This window comes from Mesitornis unicolor, unplaced genomic scaffold (assembly GCF_000695765.1).
Source record: "Mesitornis unicolor isolate BGI_N332 unplaced genomic scaffold, ASM69576v1 scaffold41289, whole genome shotgun sequence".
Classification (NCBI taxonomy): Eukaryota; Metazoa; Chordata; class Aves; order Mesitornithiformes; family Mesitornithidae; genus Mesitornis; species Mesitornis unicolor.
The window spans coordinates 24,295-48,950 of NW_010207551.1; the positions used below are offsets into that span (position 1 = coordinate 24,295).

The following is a 24,656-nucleotide window of genomic DNA, read 5'->3' on the forward strand; positions in this document are numbered from 1 at the left end:
GAGGCTGTAGTTGTACATAGCTTGCAGTCTTTCAATTTGAAATGAATGTCAATGAAAGCACTTTCTGAAGAGTTTCTGTGCTATCTGTATTCTCAGAAAGGTTTATAAGGGTGGAGATGGAGTACTTCTGAATTTGTGTAACTGGACTATTTTTAAAAAAGTTACTGCGTAAAGGATAGTCTGATTATTTTCATTAAGCTGCATAGTGGGGTTATTTAAAAATGCTGCGTGAAACTCTCAAGGTAGAGATATTGGAAGACAAATGAGGGTCTGGCTAAAATAAAAGGAGCATTGATGGGACAGAAGCCTTTTTAAACTTTGTTGAACCATGATTTTGCACTCCTCTTTGCCTTGGTTTTTTTCCTTTATTATTTTTTTTAATTTAGTGAGAAAAAAAGAGACAAATGATGTAGTATCTAGAAGATTTTCCATGCTGTGAAAATCTGATTCTTTAGTTTGCTGTTTATAAAGGAGGAAGAATTTTAAAGGAGTGTGTGTGTTTTTGTGTGAACAAGCGATTGACAAATGTTTTTTCCTTTTTTTTCTTATTGACATCATATACATTTGTATTATTTTCTGTAAGTTTTCAGCCTCTCTTATTTTGTTCTTTGGCTTCTATAACCAACGTCCCGTTTGCAGTACAATTGCAGCACTCTCTTTTGATAGCCTAAGTTGGTTTTACACTGTCTCAGGAATCATGTAGACAGTGGGCAAGATCTTTAGCTCTGCAAATACTGGAGAAGCATTCAATTCTATCCTGGTGTTGAGAAGCTCTATTTATTTTTTCACTCTGTTTCTCAGCCCGTACAGGCTAAAATAGTTTCTGAAATAAATGATACTGGAAAAAATGACTTTCAGAATAAATGATCTGAAGCACAGTGCTGGTGTTACAGCAGCTGGCATAGTCCCATAAGAGCCATTACACTGACCAACAATTGTCCTAGTTCAGCTACCCAGCAAAGGGATGAAGGGCTGACAGAGGTGAATGCTGGTAATGTTTTTAGGAAATAGATCTTCTACTCTAGTCTAGACAGAAAATGGTTTTTTCATTGTGATTTCCACGTTTCTGAAAAAGTTGTTGGACTGAGGCAGTACTGATACTTGTGATAAATGTCTTTCCATTGCCCGTATTGAAGCTCAAGTCGCAGTCGTGGGCTCCTGTATGTTCTCCTACTTAAGCTATTTCCGTTTGATATTTGACTATTCAAATTTTAGAGAGACTAGGCACAGTGTCAAAACCAAGTGATTTGGAGAGGGAAGATTGAATCCCTTTTTTAATCCATGCAGAATTTAATACCAAAAAGTAGGAGCTGCAGTGGAGGAGCGGAGGAGTTCTCAAACCACATGGGACTGAGAGGAGGACATGAGCAGATGCAGTGTGCTAAGTCTAGAGCTGCATGGCAAGGACTGTGGCTGTCTCCTTTTGCAGCTCAAAGGGCTATCTGTCTCCAAGGATACATTCAGAAAAAGTTTTCATGCTTCCTTCATGCTGAGGAAGGTCTGTTACTTCTTCTAGCAGTAACAGCTACAAGCCTTGCATCCGTTTGCTAACCTGGTACAAGGCTGGCCTCTCGTCTCTTCCTCAGACTACATGGCAGAAGTGAACCCTACACCCAGGGCTAGTCTGCTGTCCTATGCTTTCCCAGTGTGAAAGGGGAGGCGGTAGTGTCACCTAAGAATTCATAAACAATGTAAATATGTCTTCAGTGTGGCCTGAAACTCCTCCTTTGGCCTAAGAAGCCTTCGTGGAAGTTCCATATCCACAGATGTACTTACCTGGAGGTAAAGCTAAGTCACTTTGGGACAGAATTTTTTCCACAAGAAACAAAATTTTATTAAAAAAAAAAATCCCTGAAAAGATCTCTTCTGTTCCCCAAAACATCAACTTCTATCCAAATATTTTCACACTGAACATAGCTGATTGATCATACTGAAGATGCACGTAAACCAGCGCTGAGCTGAGCTGTGGTATCCACATGGAGCAGTGTTGTTCTTTGTGGGAATGTAGCCATATTACCCTGTGTTCATGAGTAAACTAATACAACTACTTGGCTCATTAACTTGGGTTTAACTTCATGTTGATATGGCTAAACTGTGTTTGGGTCCTTAAGAGGCTTGACTGGTGCCATCTGGAGTTTTCTGTCATTGCCTCGTGATACATGCTGATGCATACATAGATAAATGCTGATGATCTGGTGGCATTGGATTACATTTCTTACACAGGAAAAATATTAGGTACCTTTCTGTTGAATACAAGCTAATACTTCATATACTGTAAATATGGTAGTTAATATGAACTTTGATATTTGTCAAGTAGATTGCAGCATGAAGTTTAAATAATTGGCAATACTGAAATAATAGCTCACTGAAACTTACCTATTTGAAACTCGAGCTTGTGAGTCATAATATATTGTAGAAGTTAAATGAGGCTTTAAAAGAAATTTGAACAGTTCAATGGGCCAATTGTCTACCATAGAAACTCTGCTCTGCTATTTTGTATTCCTTATTCAGAAAAAGCTATATTCTGTGTTATGAGACAACAGACATTTCCTGATGGATGCAGTTTCACTAATGGCCAACACTATGTGGTGTTTGAAGAGAAGTCAGAGGTGTGAAGGAGCCTTTCACCAACTTACCTTCCCAAATGTAATTCTGGAGTTGATAAGGGCCTCCCCTACCCTGCCCATGGCCCCATTTCAGCCCCCCAGGACTGTCACTCCCTGCCCCGGTGATGCTGCAGCAGTGCTGGTCTCACCTCCCCACAGCCCTGGGCTCCACTGAAAAGAGCCTGGCTCTGTCTTTACACCCTCCCTTCATGTATTTATACACATTCATATGATCCCCTGAGATGTCTCTTCTCCAGGCTAAATATTCAAGCTCTCTTATTGTCTCCTGGTATGTCAGTTGCTCTAATCCCTTCATTATCATCATGATATTTCAGTGGAAATGATTATGTATGCAAATTTTAATAATGTACGTAACAGATAATCCAAGGGTGGTAAATGAAATGCTAGTTTGTAGTCATGCAAATGGTGGCCAAAATCATCAAGTCATGAAAATTCTTTGAATGTTTAAAGAAATCTGAAGTGATTATGAATATTATTAATTTTAAACACCTTGTATTAACGGTCCCATCTTTGGAAAACTACTATTTAATTTATTTCCTGAAGGGAGTTGTTGATCTTTGGTGTTGGTCTTTAACTGTAATGTATGTACCTTTGTACTTGGCTCCTCTTCTGACCTCTTTTATATACACTCTGATTTATCTTTCCTCCTTACTTGGTTGCTGTTCCCTAGTCTTTTCTTTCAACAGATTACATTCACCAAGCGAATGTTCATTAGCTTCTGGAATGCAAATCGATTCTTTGACCTTTTCCTCTTTAAGATCCCTGGTGCATATTTTATAAGTGTTGTCTCAACATAAGAATGACATTATTAGACCGGGCCTAGAAGTAGATGTAGTATCTTATCGCTGTCCATGGCAAATAGCAAGGCCTTAGGAAGGATTTAAAGAACAAAGCAAATGTCTGCATTGCACTGCCCCCAGAGTAGTTTCCATCCTCTTATCCAATTTCAGGTCAAGGGCTTTATGACAGGAATATAGTACCTCTGCAGCTGTGAGTTCAGAAGGACTGGATGTGGAGGGCTGCTTTCAGGACCAGCACCAGCCCACCACATCCCAGGTGCCTGTGAGGTCCATCAGCGGGAAGTGTGACTGCCTGTAAAGTGACCCATCAGAAGACTGATGGATGACATGATTAGTTATGCTGGTAAATTATACATAACCCTATTTGTTCTGTGTCTCTGTGAGTGAGAGATGGTGGCATTGTCTTCCTGGTCCTCTTCTCATCCCGTGAGCTGACACTAGTAGTGAGACATCTGGACATCTTCTTTTTCTTTCATCTTGAGAATTATTAATGGAGCAGTGGGGTGGGAGGAGGAGGAGGAATAGCAAAAAATAATAATGAACAAGGCACACACACCAAGTCAGAAGTCCAAATATTGAGACAGGTGCACTATGTTACTTGAGACTGGAGCTTTAAGGGACTATTTCCATATGGTTCTCATGAGGCACAATTATTTCTTAGGGCATGTGACACATTAGGAAATTGCTGGCATACTTCCATCAGAAAGGCAGTAACCCTGCACACATGTGTCCTTTCTGCTAGTAAGGAAATACATGTGTAGGAGTTTGTTCGATCTGTTCTCTTTTCAGTGTCATATTTTTTAAAAACTGGAAATGGAAGCAATATTTCTGTTCCAGATATATCACACATGAGTTTAAATTGCATGATTGATCAGAGATCCACAGAAAACCAGACACCATTTTTTTTTGCTGCCCATCTAAACTCACCAAGACCAGAAGAGAGCTCTAACTTTCCCTTCCACATTCTTCTGTTTGCTGGCTCCTTTCATGATTCCTGCGACAACAGGACCTTCCAAGCTGTCAGGCAGCCTCCTAACCACCAGCTATCACAACCAGCATTATACTCTTTACACCTTTACTCTAATTCTACCTAGGATTAAGCAGGAAAAAACATCTGCAAAGTGCAGTGTACTGTCTTCCTATATGCACAGAGCTGAAGTTCAAGTTGGAGCTTTTATAATACAGTATAGGAATGCAATGCAATTTGCTCAGTTAAGTATCTCCCAGAAAGCTTCTGAAAAGATCATAATTCTAAGATGTCCTTTTGACAAGGTTCCTCTTTCTACAAGCTTCCTGTTCCTAGAAGATTCATTTTTTTGTAATGTATTACTGCAAACTGTTTCTTCCATTGCTTAATGTTTATCGTGACCTATGTCTGTCCTTCATCTCTGACTGACTTTCCAAAGGCTGACACATAATGACAACTCCTTGTTACTTCATTGCCTATTTCTAATATTTTCTAAGTAGTCACTCTTTTTTCTCCCACATCTGGAAAATGTCAATTATAAACATCCCAAAGCCAAACTTCTTTCAATTCATTGGTCCTTTCTGCCTTGTTGTTCTCAGAAGCCCTGTTTTTTGCTAGCAGGCTGCACCAGCATCATACAGTCAGAAACTGATATTCTGTCTAGCAATTGCAGTGGGAAGGTGAAGTGTAGGGGTTAGTGTGTGAACATCTTCAGAGGAATAAAATACAGTGTTTTTTGTTTTCATTTTTTGTGGGTGTTTTTTGTTTGTTTGTTTTTAAATCTGAGAAACTAGCAAGAACTACTGGATGGAAGGTAATGCTAGGCAAATTTCAACTCAAGACAAAAAGGCACTTTTTTTTTTTTTTTTTACAATAAATATGATTAGGAATTGGAGGAAAGTACAAGCAATAGGGAAGAATTAATCCCTAGATTTGTCCAGATTAAGACATACTTCCTTTTATAGAACAACTACTTCAGCCAAGTGGTGTTTTGACCACAAATTTTATCAGCTGTGTGGTGTCACTGCACAAAAGTAGCAAACATAACTGAACAGACTGTGAGGTATAAATAAGACCATCATCATGATTCTTCTGGCCTCAAATTTTTATGCTTCCATTCAGGAGTTCCCATGCATTAGAAACACTGAGCAGCTGATTTCAGACTCTTCTTCAGGGAGGGGGCAGTGATCTGTCACTCTCTGAGGTGTCCTAAGCAATGTGAGTGGTTGCTGTGATGTTACAATGTTGCTACTCTTGTTGTCCTGTCATAAATGCCCAGACATCTCGACGACTGCACTCAGCTCAAGATTTTTTCCTCCCCTGCACTGCTGTAGTATTTGTGTCACTTAGGGAACGCTGCCAGCGTGTGGGAATGGGTACAAGTGGAACCAGACAGGCCACCGAGGCAGGATGGGAGGACAGCTGTCCTGAGCATTCAAAGCTTTACATTCTGTGCTGCTCTGACCTGGGTCTCCAGATATTTATTAAGTTGGAAGAAAGCCATTTTTGGTCTTGCAGCTCTCTGAATCTGCCTACCTGTTATTTAGGATATGTTACAGTAGAGTCCAGAGTGGTACCTAATGCTGCCTTATTTCAATAGAAATTCAGAACAAAAGAAACAGGCTCTATACTGCCTGTGGAGAAAAAAAAAATTACTGCCATCTCAAGCTATCTGTGTATCTGGAACCCATACCTTCCTCAGATTAAAATCAAAATAATGAGAAAAATATTTGATTCAGATATCAGTAAGGTAGGAATCAAAATGTATTTACTTATATCTGTAAAAGTTTTTCAGTCAGCAATGTAAATACTGCATTGTTATAAAAATGTAGTTGCAGAGGAATACTCAGCAAGCCCAGCATGTTAAACAAGACACAGGCTACATGACTTATGAAAAAATATGAAAAGAATAAAATATTAATAACTTGTCAAAGCTGCATTTGGATGTAAATAGTGTTTGTGTGGGGAACCCTACAGTCTTTCTTTGGGTAAAAGCACACCTTGAAATCAAATGAGTCTTTAATGTGAGGACCGAGGATGCTAGTGGGTGATGGACTTAGTGACAACTAAATACCGAAGAGCGAGAAGAGTAAATAATCAGTTAAATGGCACAGGCAAAGAATTCAGTGAAACCTCCTCAACAGGAGCACTTGCAGCTGTACAACAACTGAGGAACAGTAGTGGTAATGGTGAGAACTGGTGACCACCAAATGTAGCTTGATCTGATGCACGAGGATATGGACTATGAAGAGAAATGGTAGTTAGAGGCTGGGATGGCATAATCAAGTAGGACTCTTCAGTCTGTTTTCTGTAATGAAATGTTGCTTTGTTTTATGCGCTATGGCATTGCTTTTGAAGACCTGGCAAAGAAACTACAGAGTGGCTGGAGAAGGATCAGTGTGACTTATGAGGAGTGGCTGAACACCACATGATTGCAGTGTAACTTGCTCCTGTCTCTGCCTTCTTACAACCTGTGGTTGTGTCTAGATTTCATCTATTGTTGCCAACATAGAGATTAGTTGATAGAGATAACTGTTTCTGCAGCAGATATCTGCAGAGTGGACTGTGTGACACTTGAATAAATATACCAGGGTAAGACAAAAATCATTATGGTCCTTATCTTTGCACTTGAAAAATAGATCTCATTGTAATGGTAAATGAAGAGGTGCCACTGAGTTCATACTGTTAGAGGGGTCTCCTATGGTATGGTTTGTATAACTAACTAGAGTTAGTAAACTATAGTGAGTGTTGTTGTTTTCATTAGCTTTATTAGAAACTCCTCCAAAAGATTTTATTAAATTAAAACGTTATTTGAAATCTGAGCTGTAATTTCACGTCACTGGTGAGAGAGTGTAACTTGCTTGGCTCACTCTAAAATTTAGCAAAACATATTTAGCCAAGCAGTCCCACTGATTGAAGGCCCAATTTTGCTTAAAGGATCACTGTCAGCCTGTTACCAGCTCTAATATTTTATGCTGTCCAAAGCAGTGCAAAATACACTCTTGTTGCCACTTGCAGTAACTCACAAAATAAGTAGTTGAAACCTGCTGCTGCGCTAGGCAACTCTGTATTTTCTGTTTGTGGTTGAGCTAACCTTCTGTCACCTTTTTAAAGAGTCTTTAAATCAAGAAGGATCTGAATCAGACCTTTCCTGAGTCAGTCAGTAAGACCTTACCATAGACTCTGATGTATTCCAGAGTGAGTACTTGAACAGCAGGGTGAAACATTCCAATTTAAATATCTTATAAACAATTGACTCACAGTAACTCCGTGGCATGTTTGTCTTCCTAGTTATAAATAAGAGTACTTACTAAGATATTCACTTTATTTTGTGTTGCGGGGAAAAAAAACCAACCACAATGTTTTGTATGTGCAGGTATTTTAGCATTTGTTTAAAGGCTTATACTGAAAGTATCTGATGTTCTGGATGCAGTTCAGTCCAGTTCTGTTGAGTTGCAGGTTGAAAATCCCTGTCTGTCTGTTTAAAACAGTTTCTAGCACCTGCATTTTTTTTTGCAGCTGCCGTTTGCAGGCTGCCCAGAGAGGTTGTGGAGTCTCCTTCTCTGGAGACATTCAAAACCCGCCTGGACGCCTTCCTGTGTAACCTCATCTAGGTGTTCCTGCTCCGGCAGGGGGATTGGACTAGATGATCTTTTGAGGTCCCTTCCAATCCCTAACATTCTGTGATTCTGTTATCCTCTCTGCCGGGAGCTGCACAGCCTTCCCTTGGTTGCAAGCGGCTTCTTTTCCTCCACCAAATGTCTTGCCTCTCCCTCCCATGGTCCCATCTCCATATGGTCTATCCTCATTTTTGGGGTGGTTGTTTTAGCTTTTGGCAGTGTGCAGCTCTATGTCGCCAACCTTAAATGCTTACAAGTTGGGCACCAAAAAGGAAAACAAAAAGATGCTAGTAGAGGAAGAGAAATTGCATCAAGAAAAAAGAAAAGAAGCAGAAACCAGGAAGTGGAGAAAGAAATATTCAAGTTTCTTAGGAGCTGGGATGGGGTTGTTCTCTCCCTCACCTGAAACAGGCAATCAGGTGTTTTTTCCCTCAGGGATTTGTGCTCAATTGCGTGAACACATTTACGTGCTGTCAGCAGTCAAGTACATCTGTTACTGCTCTCTTGTTAGCTAATCCTCATAAGCAGGGTCACTGCTTCCAAACACTTCTAGAATTAAGTTTTTCATGTGGTGGTATTATCTTGTGAATAAGACACATTCTATTTGGTACATATATGGACCCAATTCTTCATAATTCTGAGCTTCTGGTTAAAGGCAGTGACTGAGAAAAGAGCACAATTTATTTTTCATATGATTAAATTTGCATACATTATTTTGTCTTTCATTTGTAATGCCAAGGGAGATACTAGGACCTGGATAGCTGTGAAGGAAATCCAAAAGAGTGCTCTGTGATTGCCAGTGCACAGTATCCATTGTTCTAGTGTGACTTTAGAAAAATTACTGTAGGGCCTTGTGAATAATTAGGGCTGCTGCAGGGATGAGGAACTTCACTGCTAGTTACCAATTTAGACGAAACTATAAATATACTACAAGCATTTGACGAAATCAAGAGCTGACATTAATAAAGCTGGACTTCAGAAGTTGCCATAAAAAGATGCATTAAGTTTTTGTGGAAGTGGAGAAAGCTAAAAGCACAAGGCCATTATTAAGGCACTCTTATAGGCTAAAAATGTACCTCTTCTAATGCCATTACATTTCATTTCATTACAGTTTTGATGTTTCCTCCAGTAGCTAAAAAGCTAATGCATCTTTTTTCTGAGCTCCATTTCAGGTCTTTGTCTTCCCCTTTATGAGAGCAGTTGAGCCATTACTTAAGCCTGTATCAATTAAACAACCCACATCAAGGGACTGGTGTAAGATAAAGAGGTAATTCTAAAATACCACATTCACGAAAGGATTTTAGCACATGCTTAGTTTTCAGTGCTCGAATAATCCTTTTGATACCTTGCTAAATCTCTGCTTTAAAAAGCACCTCTTAGGGAAGAACTTCTATTTGGGAAGTGAAGGGATCAGAGGAAGATGCCTTCAGTGTCTGGGAGGAAGTTTGTCTGAGAATGTAATGTAAATTCTTTTACGATTAAAATGTTGGGTAATTTTTGGTGCTCTGCTGCCTAAATTTCAATACCACTGAATAACACAATATTGCAGTTTTCCCTTCTGTCCTATTTTGTGAATATCTATGGAGAAGAGGAGAATTTATTTATTCACTTACCTGGAGAAAACCTGGGACTGGACCCACTGCATGGCTGGTTCTTGCCTATGACATGTTATCCCCAGCCTTCAGGATGCACTGTCACATTTTTAACACCCAAACGCACCCTGAAAAAAGAACTTAAAGGGGAAGAAAACTCAAGTGTAAAGGCAGACAGAGCAGGCTGTATATTCCTCCATTTTTCTAAAGACAATAAATATACAACAAGAAATTAAAAGCAGAGAGTCTATTGAGAACTTTAAAGTTTCCCTAAAAACTGACCACAGGAAAATGCAATAAGAAAGGAGAGAAGAGGAGGAGCTGTGTAAGTAAAGTAGGTTTGTTCTGAATTACTACATGCTAATTACTTTGACAGCTGCTTCTGAAGCAGTATCTATGCTCAGTGCATATGCACTCATTCTATAGTGGCTGTCTCTGCAGATCTAATTCTGTCAGACTGAGTTATAATTTAAGATCAATGGGAGGAAGGGAGAAGTCTGTGTCAAGCAAATGGTAACCCTACACAATCAGAAAGTGGAAAAGATCCTTAGCAGAGCTATTTAGGAAACCTGGATGAATACTGCAGATGTGACTAGAAGCAATTGGTTAAAGGCTTTTCCACATCTTGCTCTACTTCCTATGTGTGTATGTGTAAGAAGAAAGCATGAATTAAAAGAGCATTGTTCATGTATCATAGTTTTTCATACAAGCACTGAAAGATCTTGATTGTCACTCAGTGACTTTGGCCTTGATCCCATTGCTGTATAACTAAATTGAAAATAGATCTTGTTATTTTAAAGTACTTTGAATATAAATGAATTCCCTACTTACTGTATGTTGCTGACTGACTGGATATTTGAATCATTGTGGGCCAAGTCATGAGCTATGTTAAAGTCTGCCCTATAGCCAGGTTTTCCCAAACATGCTGTCCTTATTTCTAGGCAGAATAAGAAGAATGTGACTATTTCTTTACACTTGTCACAAAGTCTTGTCAGAGTTCCCTTCCCTTCCCTTCCCTTCCCTTCCCTTCCCATCCCATCCCAGGACAAATCCCTATGGGTTTGCACACCACCAGAGTGGGGCAGTGACTGAGCCCATGCTCACCAGCTCTGCAGAGCAAGTGCTGCTACCCCATCACATCTGGATATTGCAGAGCCACCACAGCGGTGTCTTGGAGCTTCTGAATAGATATCTAGGACCCTTACAGGCACTAAACCTCCATTTTATTTGTTAGTAATCAGGGACCATAAGGGTCTCACAGAACTGAGTGCTTTGGCTGTGTTATTTCCTCTGCCAGTATATGCCTCTCTGTGTATTCCTTGTACTTTATCTATTCCTTGTACTTTATCTACAAGACACAGATAAATCTCTCTCAGGCTGACTGGTGACACAAATAATAAGTAGGGACTGGACATTCTTTAAATCCATGTTAACAGGCTTTTTATATAGTTGCTGTGCCTTCACATGTTGCAGCCATGTTCTCCAATCCAGAGAGCTCTTAAGGAGGCAACGGGGAGGCTCATTTTACAGCCTGAGGCACCAAGGGGATCTCATGTCTTTACTAAAAAGATTCTGGAGTTTACGTCTCATCACTGGTCTCCTAAGCTACTGATTATTTTAAAACTTCAGTCATTTCTAAATAAAAAGTTTAAACTGTTTTCTGACATTAAACTGTTTCCCATGTGCTTGGTGTCACTGGGAAGAGAAACTGCACAGAAAAGCCTGCTTTTTTAGGGATGAGGTCTATATTTTATTAAAATACTGTATAAAGCTGCATATGGGGTAGAGCTTTACTTCTGCCTTTATTTCATACTCTTATTGCCTATTAAGCTGACCTCAGTTATGGGATAATCACTTGGTTGGTTCTAAATATAGCATTGCATCTGCCCTTAAATGGGAGTGAAGGGGCAGTAGCCTTTAGAGAGGGGAATTATTTTTATTTTCTTCAGCCAGAGTTTACTAAGCTGGGAAAGACTGGTCGTCTTCTCTGCTTTGCAGTTTTTCTGTATCTCTCGGTAAGTCCATTTTTTCGTCTAGGTTTTTCTGTTCAGAACAAAGGGGAGTGATTGTGGGAAGGTGTTGGGTGCTTTTCTGTAAGAAATAAATTGCTTTCCTTGGAGAAAACAAGCAATAAGCAGGACACGGATTGATTTATGAAAAGACAAACAAAATAGTAAAGTAGAATTGTCTTATTCTGTGCGTAGTCAGCTTGATGTTATTGTGTATTACATTTCCTCTGTTTGTTTCTGCATATAAAGAACTATATTATACCAACCTGTAGCTCTATTGGTATACGTGCTTCTCCAATTGCATATATATTGGCAATACCGCTTTCTTGTGTGCTTATACTGTATGAAGAGACAAAACATGATTTATCTGAAGTATGGGCATAGATAAGCATAAAATCCTATAGCAGGTGGCAAAATTATTTGGCATGCTGAAGAATAGGATGTAGCTAGGACAAAAAATTTTACTTTTGTTTTTCATCTACCATACTTTCAAGTACATGTCTGCAGAAGACGCATTTCTGGTGTCTGTGTTGCTTTAGGCTATGTGTTGTGTTCTGTGCCACATGAAAATTCCAGCTAAATACCACTGATAGAGTCTTGGGAAGTCATGTTCATGCTCTTGAAACTATGCCTTTGTGTTGATAATACCTGTGAGCCATTTTCGTAATCAAGGATAATGAAGGTTAGCATAATGGGAAGTCACTGACTTTCACTATCTCACTGTCTCATATTCCTTGCTGTCCACCTGAAGGGACGTAGTACACTCAGAAAGTGAAGGGAAATCTTAAAACTCTGTGGGAACATGTTGTGACAGTTTGTACATTTAGACTGTTAGGATGGCAAAGTTTCAACTCAATGTGGTAAAATAGAGCCTATGTCAATTCCAAATCATGTAAGATCATGAATTCCTAAGAAAGCGTCTACAGAACAGTCCAGTCTCTCTGGACTACACATTATAGCTTATAACATGGATATAGCAAGAGAAGTCAAACTGGGGGCTTCCACTGCCTTCTATCATAAGAGTCATAGAAAAGCCAAAATTACATTTTGTAGACTCACAACAACACAGGAGCTGGTGCTCCCTTCCACAACAATGACCTCACTTGAGGAAAGGGTGCCTAAAGCTCTGCCTCATACCTATTTGCTGCAGAGCGTAGCTGGTGGTTATCTCCATCGAGGGTTGTGGCTATGACCATGACCATGACCACCCATGATATATTCCAGATTGTGTCCTCACTAACTGCTATGGCTAGAGGATGATAAAACCATTCAGGGACTATTACAAGGTCAAGGTGTGTGTTCTAACTAATAATACATGTGATATAGCCAAATGATTTCATTAAACTATTTAATCCACCTGTATGTCTTTGTAAGCAGAATAATCGATATAGTGAATTGTTAAAAGTCTGCTCATTCAAAACATATGAAATTATTAATAAAGAATAGACCCATCTGTGATGGTCAGCATCATCAGCTGCTTGAAAATGTTACTTTGTAGGACATTCAGGTGACTAGAAATTGATGAGAGAACTCAATTTTTAGGTTTAATGAGAAGAGTAATGCATAAAGTCCACAAGATTTCTGTATAAAAAATAAATAAAACCAATTTGTGAAACTAAGCCAATGCTATCCCTATACAAAGAAGGTATGACCAGTAAAGTGTAGCTATGATGTAGCTAAAGATGTCAGAAAAGGAAAGACAAGGAATCTCAAAGCTTGCTAAGTAATGTCTGCAATTCCATACATTTAAGCAAATTTAAATTTCACATAGTTTTTAAATTTCAGAATAATTTTTATTCCATTGTCAAAAAGTTATAACTGAATTCTTATTATGCAGAAGGAAAAAACGTCTTCAATGGAAAGACAGATGTATCTTAAAATGAAAGTAGATTGTGTGGTTTTTTTTAAGATCATCTTTTTCCATACACAGAACATAATTTTCTGTGTAAGATCCAAATACAGACATACACACAAAGATAAAAAAGTGGAGAGACATAATACCATCTTAAAAGTTTATTACAAAAATTGGGAAGATGTTACCAGATCCTCTACTTCCCATTCTGCTTTAGACTGCAATGTCTATGAGCTGCATGATAATTCACTCTGGTTCTACCAGAATTTCCACCAAAGTTAGTTTTCTGGGGGAAAATGTTCCTATCTACTGCAATTTCTACAGGATTGACATAACCATCTGGAAAGGACCACATGTTTTCTGAGGCAATATGGAAATTCTTTAAACTGGTCATTAGAAGCAACTGAAAACTAGAAACTGGGTTGATTTTTCCTTTTTTTTTTTTCTATTATCTTTCATTGTAGTATATAGGTAAATATAAAAATATAGGTAAATATAAAAATATATTTTATCAGATAAATAAAATGAAAGTATAAATTAGCAAAACAGGGCTTCCTAAAAACATTTAACTTTTATCAATGCGGAAAACAACAAGCAGAACTACAGACAGGTAGAGGAAACAACGCCTACATCATGGGACTCAAGTCAATACAAATGATCAAAGATGTTCAAGAAAGATGAGATAGAGAGGAAGATCAAGAATGAGGATACATGTGTAGAAACAGGATGTACTGATCTTGCAGCCAGAATGAGCAAGATAGGCTATGTGAGGGCAGGCAAGACCCTGTGAATCAGTTTTGGCACTTATGGAGATGGACAAGGGCAGAGATGCAAGGACAAAGAAAGTGCATGCTGCACGGTATAGCACTGACAGACAGGTCAGGCAGAGAAAGTACATGCTGTATAGTGCATTACTCAAGACAGGAGCCTCCTGAGCCTAGGAATGCAAATTGTCTATCTACGGTGGGCACTACCATGTTCTCCTTCACATGGCATCTGTCAGTCCCATCCATCAATTTATTTGGTTGTGTGCCTGCTCTATGAGGCTGTGTGAGTGATCATGCTCAAATTTACTGCCTGCCCTTTAATTCTTAAATTAACTCACTTATCAAACTAACAATGTCTATATCAGACCCTTTGCTGCTCAAGAATGTGTCCCCTTGTCACGTGGTCCTAGATGATTGCTTTCTATTCAGATCAGTATTACTATGTCAGGAAACTATGCGTATCCTGGCTTAAGAACTCTGCCTTTTGCTCATAACCAAGTGTAAATTGTTATATACATTCTACTAAGCGTGTGAAAATATATATTTGTATTAACTGATTTGAGCAGTTGAAATAATTTATGTTTTATATCATTGTAGAGGGCATTAAGGGCATTTTATCTGACAATATTTTTGTTTGGGTTAGTTTTCTGAGGGGTTCATACAGAACATAGATTAGCAGTTTAAGTCCTGCTGATGTCCCCAGAATTTACAGTCATAGAAATAAACAGGAATAATGATGATGATGATGATGATGATAATGATAATAATAATAATAAAGTAGGAGTACAATGGTGCTGTATTCCACCAAAGAAATAAAGGTCAGATGAGAGACTGAGTGTTTTAGGACCATCTTGTCCTCTAACAATAGGTATTTTTTTTGAAATCCAGGAATGTTAATAGGATCTGTCTGGGTGAAGTTCAAGAGTTGTTTTTGACACACAGGCCATGTATTTCAGCAAGATCTCTTTAGCTCTTACTGTCACATACCAGTAGAACTTGGTGAACAAAAACTTGATATTTGCTTTTTAATTTGTTACAAATAACTTGTCTTTCTCTTGGCCTATTTATGCATTTTTTGGTTGAATTTTCAATTTCCCATTGAGAATTTTTTTTTCCCCAATGCCTCTGCCAGACCACTGCCTGCACCTTGCTGTTGGGTCATTGTCACCAATTGACATGCCAGTATAATTAGGTATTCTGCCTCTGCCAGTAATAAAATCTTGGTTCATCTAAATTGATAAATTCAATGGGATTAAGCTGTCATCTGCATATCAGATATCTAACTCTGTTAGTTATTTGACTAAAGATTTGTATATATTTCAAATATCTCACATAAGTGCGTATCAGTGTAAAACTCAGAAAACAGGCACAGTGTAAAACGAGAGCAGTCAACACATTGTTCCTTGGGAAAAAACAGAAACTTCTCCTATCATGAACTCAAAGTACCCTAAATACTTTGTAAACTCTGCTGAAGCTGGTTTTACAATGGGGCTGTGACTTTGCTCCTCGTACACTCGTCTTTGCAGCACTGTTAAGTATTAAATACATACTCTGCAAGCATCATTGTAATTAACTGATGATTATTGTATTTGGAATTCTTGCCAGGCAGCTCCCCTCTGTGTTAACAGAAGGCAAAATGAGTCTGACTGCTAAGAAGCTCAGTTAATTGGTTGTGTGGAAGCTGGGAGTGGATGGCTATGCTTTTTTCTATTCTGAGAGTGTTTGGGTAAATGTGAAAAATATCTGAACCCAAATTTTGAGAAACCCTGAGTGCTGATTGATAGAACAAGATATAATAATTAAAATGTAAGTTTTATGTTTAGTGGGAATGGCTAAACTATAAATGGCAAAGATGGTTTCTCCTATTTTAAAAATGAAACTAACTCAGACTGTGATCCATCCAGACACGTGGACATAACTCTGAAACCCTTAGACGTCAGATCTCAATGGGAGTTATATACATAGCAACACATAAATTGCATGTTGATAAATTCATAGAATTATTTAATGGGGCCACACGTAAACATGAGTAGCACTTAACAGCTGAGTCAGCTTAATCTATGGGTTTGCCCTTTGCACCTTCATTTAAGTGAAAGGGCTAATTAAAAATAGAAAAGAGGGAACATTATACCATTAACTGTCCAGTTAACATACAAACTTGGGGGTAGTAAAATGTCATATACACAATAGTCACACAGTTACACAGCAGGAAGTAAAACAGTATTTGCTGTCTGCAGGTATAGCATAATGTCATGTACAGATACCAAAACTAGGAGGAGCCAAGGCTGCTCATGGCTCTGTGTAACTGTGTTCATACAACTAAGATGATGTGCTGTATGATGAGTTAATAGATCCATGTCAGCTCAGCACTGCATGAGGACACCTAAGTAAGCTGACATCTCTGCAAGGTGCTGCACGAACTTGGATTGCGTTAAGTTTCTTATTTCTCTAGAAATGTGGTAATATATTTCTTTGCTGTCCCATAACAATGTTGTAGACTTGTTTTATTTTTGTCATGCAGTGTCTGCTATATTGCCTAAAGCTCTCATTCCTGAACGTGTGACTTATCATTCTCATATCTCTTGAAAAAGGATTGAAAAGGTAACTGTAGGTTATGCAGAAGATGAAGCTGTCAGGTGATAAATTGTAAAAACTTATCTCTTTAGATCTCAAGTCTTTTTTTAATAGGCTGTATCTGTTATTAAATATATCTACTGTCTTCTCCTGCAGTGACCTTTTTCTTAGAAAACTAAAACTAGCTGATGTGAGAATGTTATGACTTGGGGACATCTGACTCAGCTTTTGAATACCTGAAACTAACCATCAGACACAGATGGAATCTATTATAGTATTTAATAATAAGCATTTCCTTTTGTTGGTAAATACTGTATGCTGGGAATATAGTGTTTACAGGTGTTATATAATGTTTAAAGTTTCAATTTCTTAGTCTATAAAACAAAGGTTTTTAAAAAATTTATTTGGGTTTAATTTTATACAGTTCAGGCAAAATTGCCAAACAAAGAAATAAAATGAAGTGACTTGCTAAATGAAGAATTACAGTCTTTCTTTGAATCATCTTACATTCTTCTTTCTAAAAATATGACATGATTTATAAGAAGTCCAGCTCACATTTTTCAAGAATAAATTGGTGCAATGAAATGTAGAAAATGTTTTCTTCTGTATATACAATCTGGCTAGTAATACGGTTAGGAAAAAAGATTAAAAAGTAACACTTTAAAAATTTGTGCAGAAGTCTTGATCATATCTGTAATTTTTCAACAGTTTTATCACTTCTTCCCATTCTCAAATAAGGATTTTGCAAAATGATTTTTCAAAACATGAGATACTAGTAAAAATTCTATTATGTGACAGAAAACATCATTGCTTTCAGAATAAGTAATAAACATTTAGGAACCTATTTTCAGAAATATTTTATGAAAGTACATTGATTGCATGTAAAAAGATTAATGAAAAAGAAATACATGGAATTTGAAAGTTGACCATGACACAGTGATTGAATTTCTTCAATTTTGAACTAGGTCTTATTCTACCAGAAACCACATTTTTTTTCTGAAACTGTAATTGGTTGAATTTTAACATGGATGTTGCTCATTTTTGTCCCCAAAGCACATATCTCTAATATTTGATAAGAAATAGAACATGGCTTAAAACTGGTCAGTGCCAGTGCCTTTAAAATTAAGAGGAGCTCGTGTTGTATCTAATGAGTTTATAAGGTTTCTATTCAAATCCCTTATGAGCTTTCATTTTATACACATCATGAAGCTGCCTACTTATGGGACTTTTTGTGACAAATATAGACTTTGGGTGTGGATCTGAGATTTCCATCATTGGCAGGTTCTTGGTAGGGCCCATGGCCAGGCAGGGCTGGACTGTGAGGAGCTGGAGACTAGCCCTACTGCAGCATTGTTGGGGCAGAGGTGATGGCCCTGGGGGGCTGAAATGGGATCCTAGTGATGAGTGGGGCAGTGGGAAGCCCTAGAAGAGGCTGGGCAGGGACAGTCAGGTCCTTTTGCTGACCCCAGGAGACTGACACTCTCTTGATATGACCCCTGGATGAGCTAGTGTTGTTTCATTTCCCATGGGTACTCCTGAGGTGGGTCCCAGACCATGCCTCTGCTTATGCCCCAGCTTCTGGAGCAGAGCTCACAGACTGCAACCCACATAAGAGTATAAAAATGGGAATGCTTCCCTTACCTATCAGGAGGAAATTAAATATTATTGCAGGAATTTGCCTGACTAAAAACTCCAGGATTTGGCCCAAGCTGCTTTACAGACTTTATATTGGGAAATTGGTTCCGTTGTCACTGAAGTGCAGCCATCTCATGGGAGAGGTCTTGGCTATTCAGTTGCCCTCTGGAATCCCTCACCACTGTTTAGACCAAGTGGGCCAGGAGTGAAGAGTCCTGTATCCAACTGAGACTGTAAATGGGACTTGTTCAGCAGACTATAGTTACACAAGCTGGCAACTGCTCAGGACGTGGCTGGTAATATTCCCCACTTTTGGCATAAGTTGTCATCATATTTCTAATGAGCACAAAAGGATGTGGACAACTCTGGGTTCTTTTAATGTCGTGGTTGTGAAATTGCTTATCTCCAACTCATTGGGAAACATGCTCTTCCTACCCACGCTGCTTCTGGGAGCTCCCTGAACGATTCTGAGAACCTTCTATCCAAATACTGATCAAACTATGCCATGCTTTGGAGAAAGTTCAAAGGAGGGCAACTAGAATGACTAAAAAAATAGAAAAAATAATCTATGAGAAAAGATTGGATGAGCTAGCTTTGTTTAGTTTAAGCAGGAGAGCTGAAAGGAGATGTGAACAACATCTTCAACAGGCTGCTGCAAAAGTGGGTGAATAGAGTCTATTTTTTGTCGTCATGGTGAATTGGACAGGAAACAGTGAACATAAATTACAACAAAGGACAAAGTAAAAGGTTTGAAGAGCGGAGAGCTGAAACATCTAAAAATGCCCAAAAAGCTGTCAGATTTCCATCCCTGGAAATTTCTATTGAGATGTTAAATGGCATCTGCAAAGAAGGTGAAAAATGATCTGAAAAATTATCTTCCTGCTTTATCATCTATGATTCCAGAGCTCACACTGTGTGGCTGATAAGATACAGCCTGAGCTACCCATGTATATCATTGATGGCTCTATTTGTCATAAATTGATGGAATTTTATACATTTGTACATGTACACACGGATGTCTACTTACCAAGAAATATCAAATGTAAGCGTCTGAAATATATGACTAAATGTGATTTCATTCTCTGCAGGAATTACTGATTGTAACAAACTGAAGCATGTCGTCAGTAGCGGTGCCGTTTTACCAGAGGAGGCACAAGCACTTTGATCAGTCCTACCGCAACATTCAGACAAGATATGTACTTGAGGAATATGCAGCAAGAAAGTAAGTGCCATGTTGTCCTGGTTTCACTGGGATAGAATCATAGAATCAGTTTTCTATTCAGGAAAGCTGCATTTCTATAGAGACTACAATACTCAGTTTCATGGGAAAAAAGTGGTAAGACACTCTGATTTAGTTTTTGGCCTGCTCTGGTATGTGGTGATCAAGGAGTCATCAGGTGATAGCACAACTGTCTGAACAACGACACGTGCATTTCAGATACGGAGCATAGAGAAGTTTCCATAATGGGTAATCAGTTCTTAGAATCAAGATATTTAGCTTTCCCCTGTGCACCCAAAAAAATTAATTTATTGAGAATGGTAGTTTGCCACTTCCTTCCATAGGGATTCTCCTTGTCTATAGTCTCTCACCAGCATATCTAGACTTTCTAGCTATGTTGCAACTCACCTACACAGACACTTTAGCTCAAGATCTGACCTGTTTACTACCTCCAAGTTGAAACTTCTTCCTTTTAGGCTCCAACTAAAGCTCTGACTTAAAAAAAACTGTCATGAATTTTACTGTAAATTATAGAAACAGTTTTTTAGCTGTTCTTCTGTGTGACATGAGGCTATTCCTTGTTCTGAAGTTAGCTATACCTAATTATAGCTTTTGTCATTCAGTTCCCTCTTTTAAAATTAAATGAATGTTTATCTCCTCATGAAATCTCAGAGATAAATCTGAGAGAATTCTCAAATATATGAGAATAAAAATATGAGAATATTTGAGAAAATAGTATATTCTCAAATATATGTTCTCAAATTCTCAATATATGAGAAATATGAGTATTGGCGAGAAATCTCCTCTCCTCTCAATTAAACAAAGGTTTATCTCCTCTCATGTGAAATCTCAGATTTTCAGCCACAAGATACACATTTTTTTGTATCTCAAAGCCTGGAGCTTTGCATCTTGGTTGCTAAAGAACCACTGTCCTCCCTCCTCAGTATTTAAGATCCCTAGTTAGCTATCTTGCTTGTCCAGCTTCCCTTATGAATGAGGAGAGTTTATGCAGAAGGTTATGTGAAGTATAGAAAGGCAGGAAAATTTAGAAATAGACAATACTATAGCAATTCTAATTTGTGTGTTAGACAGGCTGGTACCCTTGTGGTTCACTGAAACGCTATCATAGCACTTGAATGATTGGAGATTGAAGTAAGTATAAATTTAATAGAACTGAATGAAAAAAAAATGCCTAATGATCCCCAATGACACATGATGGACATAAAGCCCTTGAAGGACAAGTGAGAATCAGCACCCTAGTGCAGTTAGTGAGAAATGCAAAGTCGATTTTTCACTCAACAGTGCTCAGTCATGGTGTTCAGCTCATTTAAAGTAATTTCTTTGACTTTTGTGAGTTCATGTTTTACCAGAGTTGCTGGGTTATAATAATGTCTTTCATATTTGAAGGGCTGCTTCCAGACAGGCTGCTTATTATGAATCATCTGGCTTGGGAAAAACGACGTGCCGACTCTGTGCCAGAAGAGCACGCACCTTGGCTCATGAAGCAATACAAGAATCCAGGAAAAGGTAAAGCTCTGTTGGTCTCATCTGACCTGTGTAGTGGCTGTGGTCCCATTTAGTATCACTCTTTTGCAGGGCTCTTTTCAGAGTTGACAAGACTGGAGGCTTCTCTGTTACTGTTCTTCACTAATCTATTTTGGCTGAAATACTAAATGACTGGTGTCACTTTCAGTCTCATATTTCAACCCAGAGTTGTTCCCCTAATCCACACTCTGACTCTTGAAAACAGTTTTAAAACCAAAATAAATTAGAATCTGCCTGGGATCTAAAACTCATTTTTGAGCAGACCTACTCGACTAGTCCTGAATTTCTAGTTTGGATCAGTTTAAATATTTTGAGTTCTTCCTTAATACCAAGAGGGCTTACTGTCATGTTTCAGTTACAGCCTTGGTTTTAAGTCATATAGTAATATACTGTACTGTCATCAGTATACTGATGCCAATATTCCTGTTAGTGAATTCAACTGTTTCTGCTCTGCCATGCTGTACAGTGACTGCACCGAAGACATAAAGATTCTTCACTACAAGAACAAATTCTGCCTTGTTTGTAGAAAATGTGTTGCGAGAATCATATACACTCATATTGTTCTTGTACTTTGACTGTTTTGAAATATATATCCTAGAAACAGAATGTTCTAGGGAAATCAAACTTATTTGTACACTGTATTTTTTTAAACACTGTCTTAAATTTTAACAATATAAAACAATGCATGGCAGAACAAACCTGGTATTTAAAATATGTTGATATGGTACAAATAAATACTTCTAAAATATCAGACAAATAACATCTTGATCTACTGTTCACTGAATCTCATGCAAGTCTTATTTGCTTCACAGAATATTGGGTTACGTTTTAAGAGGCTTGCCATAATATATAAGGACAGCCACATTAGAAACTTCTGATACTCAGCTCCCTTCTTTTGTCCAACAGGCAAGGCAAAGAGTAACATAGGCTGCTTACTGAATCAGCATAAATGCAGGAGCTTGAGCTAGCTCCTCCTAAAAACATTTACAAGGGGCTTTCTTTTTAGGAATTCTGAAAAATCTATGGAGTTGTATTTTCAGGAAACAGCCCACAGATTTCTCAAAAGGTTGTCTTTTCCTGGTAGTTTCTATAACCAGCTCATCCCTGTCCAAGGACAGATATTTTGCATGCAGCGGTTCATCAAAGCCTTGTGAACTCCTTGGTCTGTATGTTTCAGGTGAGGTCAACTGATTCAGCCCATGGAGACAGCAGAACTTCCCAAGTGCTAGAGCTTAGGGCACACCATAGCGAGTCTCAACTCTTATAAGAATGTGAACAGGCACACAACATGCATTCACTGCCTTGCCTTCTTGTGTCCCTGGGAAGGAAAACTAGGGGCCAAAGGGAAGCCAGACAGGTTCTTGATCTTGATTACCAGAGGACTAAGACTGTGGGGTACCATGTCAAAGTGACCAGGTCAGCTTTCAAGCTATGGCACCACGTATAAAGGGGGAAAGAAAATGAAGGAAAATTCACATTCATTTCACATGCTCATTAGGGTAGACAGATAGACTCTAAAAACAATTCCTAAACTAGATTTTGCATCTTGCTGATATGGTTTCAGAGCCTTCAGTTGCCTAATGTGTATGAATGACAATCTTAAAGCTTCCTATTCATTACTCGATATTTTTTCTTCTTCTACAGGACTCATGAACAAAAGTCTCATGCAAGTGAAGAGAAAAGGATCCGGTTTGCCAGTGAGTTATCTGCTTTGGAAAAAGAGATTCACACAGCCAGGCACCGTGCTAGAGAACATCTGGATAGACTTGCTATACAAAGGATGGTACAGTGCTAAACCTTTTTGTTCCTATCCAAGCAGAATTATACTGAAATTTAGGCCAGTGTTTCAAATACCAATAGTGATGTAGCATCTTTTAATTTTGTGGATTTAAGATTAGATCTTCTACCCCATTTAAGTGCTAGATGCTTCTTTTCTTTTCGTGTGCTTAATAGGTAGAAGAAAATATGGCTCTGGAAAGACATGCTGTTGAGGAAACTATAAGTCAAGCTCCTGAAATTCTAGTGCGCCTGAGGTCTCACACTGTCTGGGAAAAGATGTCTGTGAGCCTTTGCTTCACTGTACAAGGATTTCCCACTCCTGTTGTACAATGGTAAGAGACTGGCCTTTCCTAGCTCTCTAAAAATGTTGCTAAGCTTTTTTCATTTGGAAGTTATGTCATAACTGATAAGTGTCACATACATAATGGCTATGTTAAACCCCCTTTATAATCCCCATAGATGTGCTGGATTGTGGCAGTTGATACGGCCATGGAAGGAGTGGGAGGACAGCTTGCTGAATGGCCCTGTGCAGTATGAGAAGCAAACTCAAGTATTTCAGAAGGCAGACTGTGCAAGGCATTCCAGTCTTTTTGGCCATTGAATTCCCTGATGATGAAGTAGCAAATAGCAAAATGCACAGAGTTCACAGGCTACTTCTTAAGCCTGGGTAAACTTGCACACCACCACTATTGTCATGGGCTACTTCTTCGTTCACTTTGTGTTGGCCTCTGTTGAGGGGGATGTTAGTGTAACATCCCTGAAGCTGCCCTGCTCTCCAGATAAGTGCTGTCCTGCATATGTGAGAGCCCCAGGCTGGACTGTGAATATCTAACCTGAGGCATAATCCTGTTGCTGTTTCCTTTGTTTGTGCTGAAGTGCTTTACCATGATCCAAGACAAAGTTTGCTTCCCATCTTTTGTCAGGGCTAGCTGGCCAGAAAGTTCAAGTCCCATGCCATCTTCTCTTTACTGCTCTTCCAGTTGGGTGCACAATTTTTTTCCACTTTCTTACTGCAATGATTCTCCCTGTTTGTCTCTATGGCCGAATGTGTATCTATCCAGGCATACTGGAAAATACTCTGTATATAGAGAAGATTTATAGAGAGAGCTCAGATGATAGTAAATGGTATGTGGATGTAAAAATTTACTAAATTAATGCAGTGAATAGTAGCTGATATTAATGAGTTCATTTTTTTTTTGATTGTCAGGTACAAAAATGAGGAATTGATTACCCCTGCAAGTGATCCAGTAAAGTACAGAATTGAAAACAAATATGGAGTACATGTGTTGCATATAAACAGGTAAATTATTATGGGGAATACAGCAGTTTTTTATACTCTACACAAAGTATTTTATATCAAGTGCAACTAAAAACACACAATGACTGCAAGAGAGCTGTTAAATTCAGCACACTTCTCTGCTGGCACTTACATTTAGGCTAGAGAAGGTTCACTAGGTAGCTGAATATTAGATCATGAAAATGAAATGAAAAATTGTCTATTTCTATTATTTAACTCCAGTAATTTGCATGAAGATAGAAAAAAGAGGTAAGTAGCTGAAAGAATGATAGTTCTTTTTAAAAATAGAATTACATCTCTGCATTTAAAGTGGTAAATTTTCTGTATACTTTATGTTCTTGTCACGATGAAGCTCTTTAAGGTAAGCAAAAAT

General features: G+C 38.5%; 1 protein-coding gene across 1 annotated transcript; it reads left to right on the plus strand.

The window, feature by feature from the left end:
* Positions 1 to 11,572: 11,572 nt before the first annotated feature.
* Positions 11,573 to 24,286, plus strand: LOC104546700 (M-protein, striated muscle-like; the record flags this gene model as incomplete). Its single annotated transcript, XM_010192147.1, has 6 exons — positions 11,573 to 11,621; positions 19,532 to 19,665; positions 21,070 to 21,189; positions 22,852 to 22,990; positions 23,161 to 23,318; positions 24,194 to 24,286. Coding segments are annotated over exons 2-6 (617 nt in total), but the record flags the coding sequence as incomplete, so codon positions are not given.
* Positions 24,287 to 24,656: the final 370 nt, after the last annotated feature.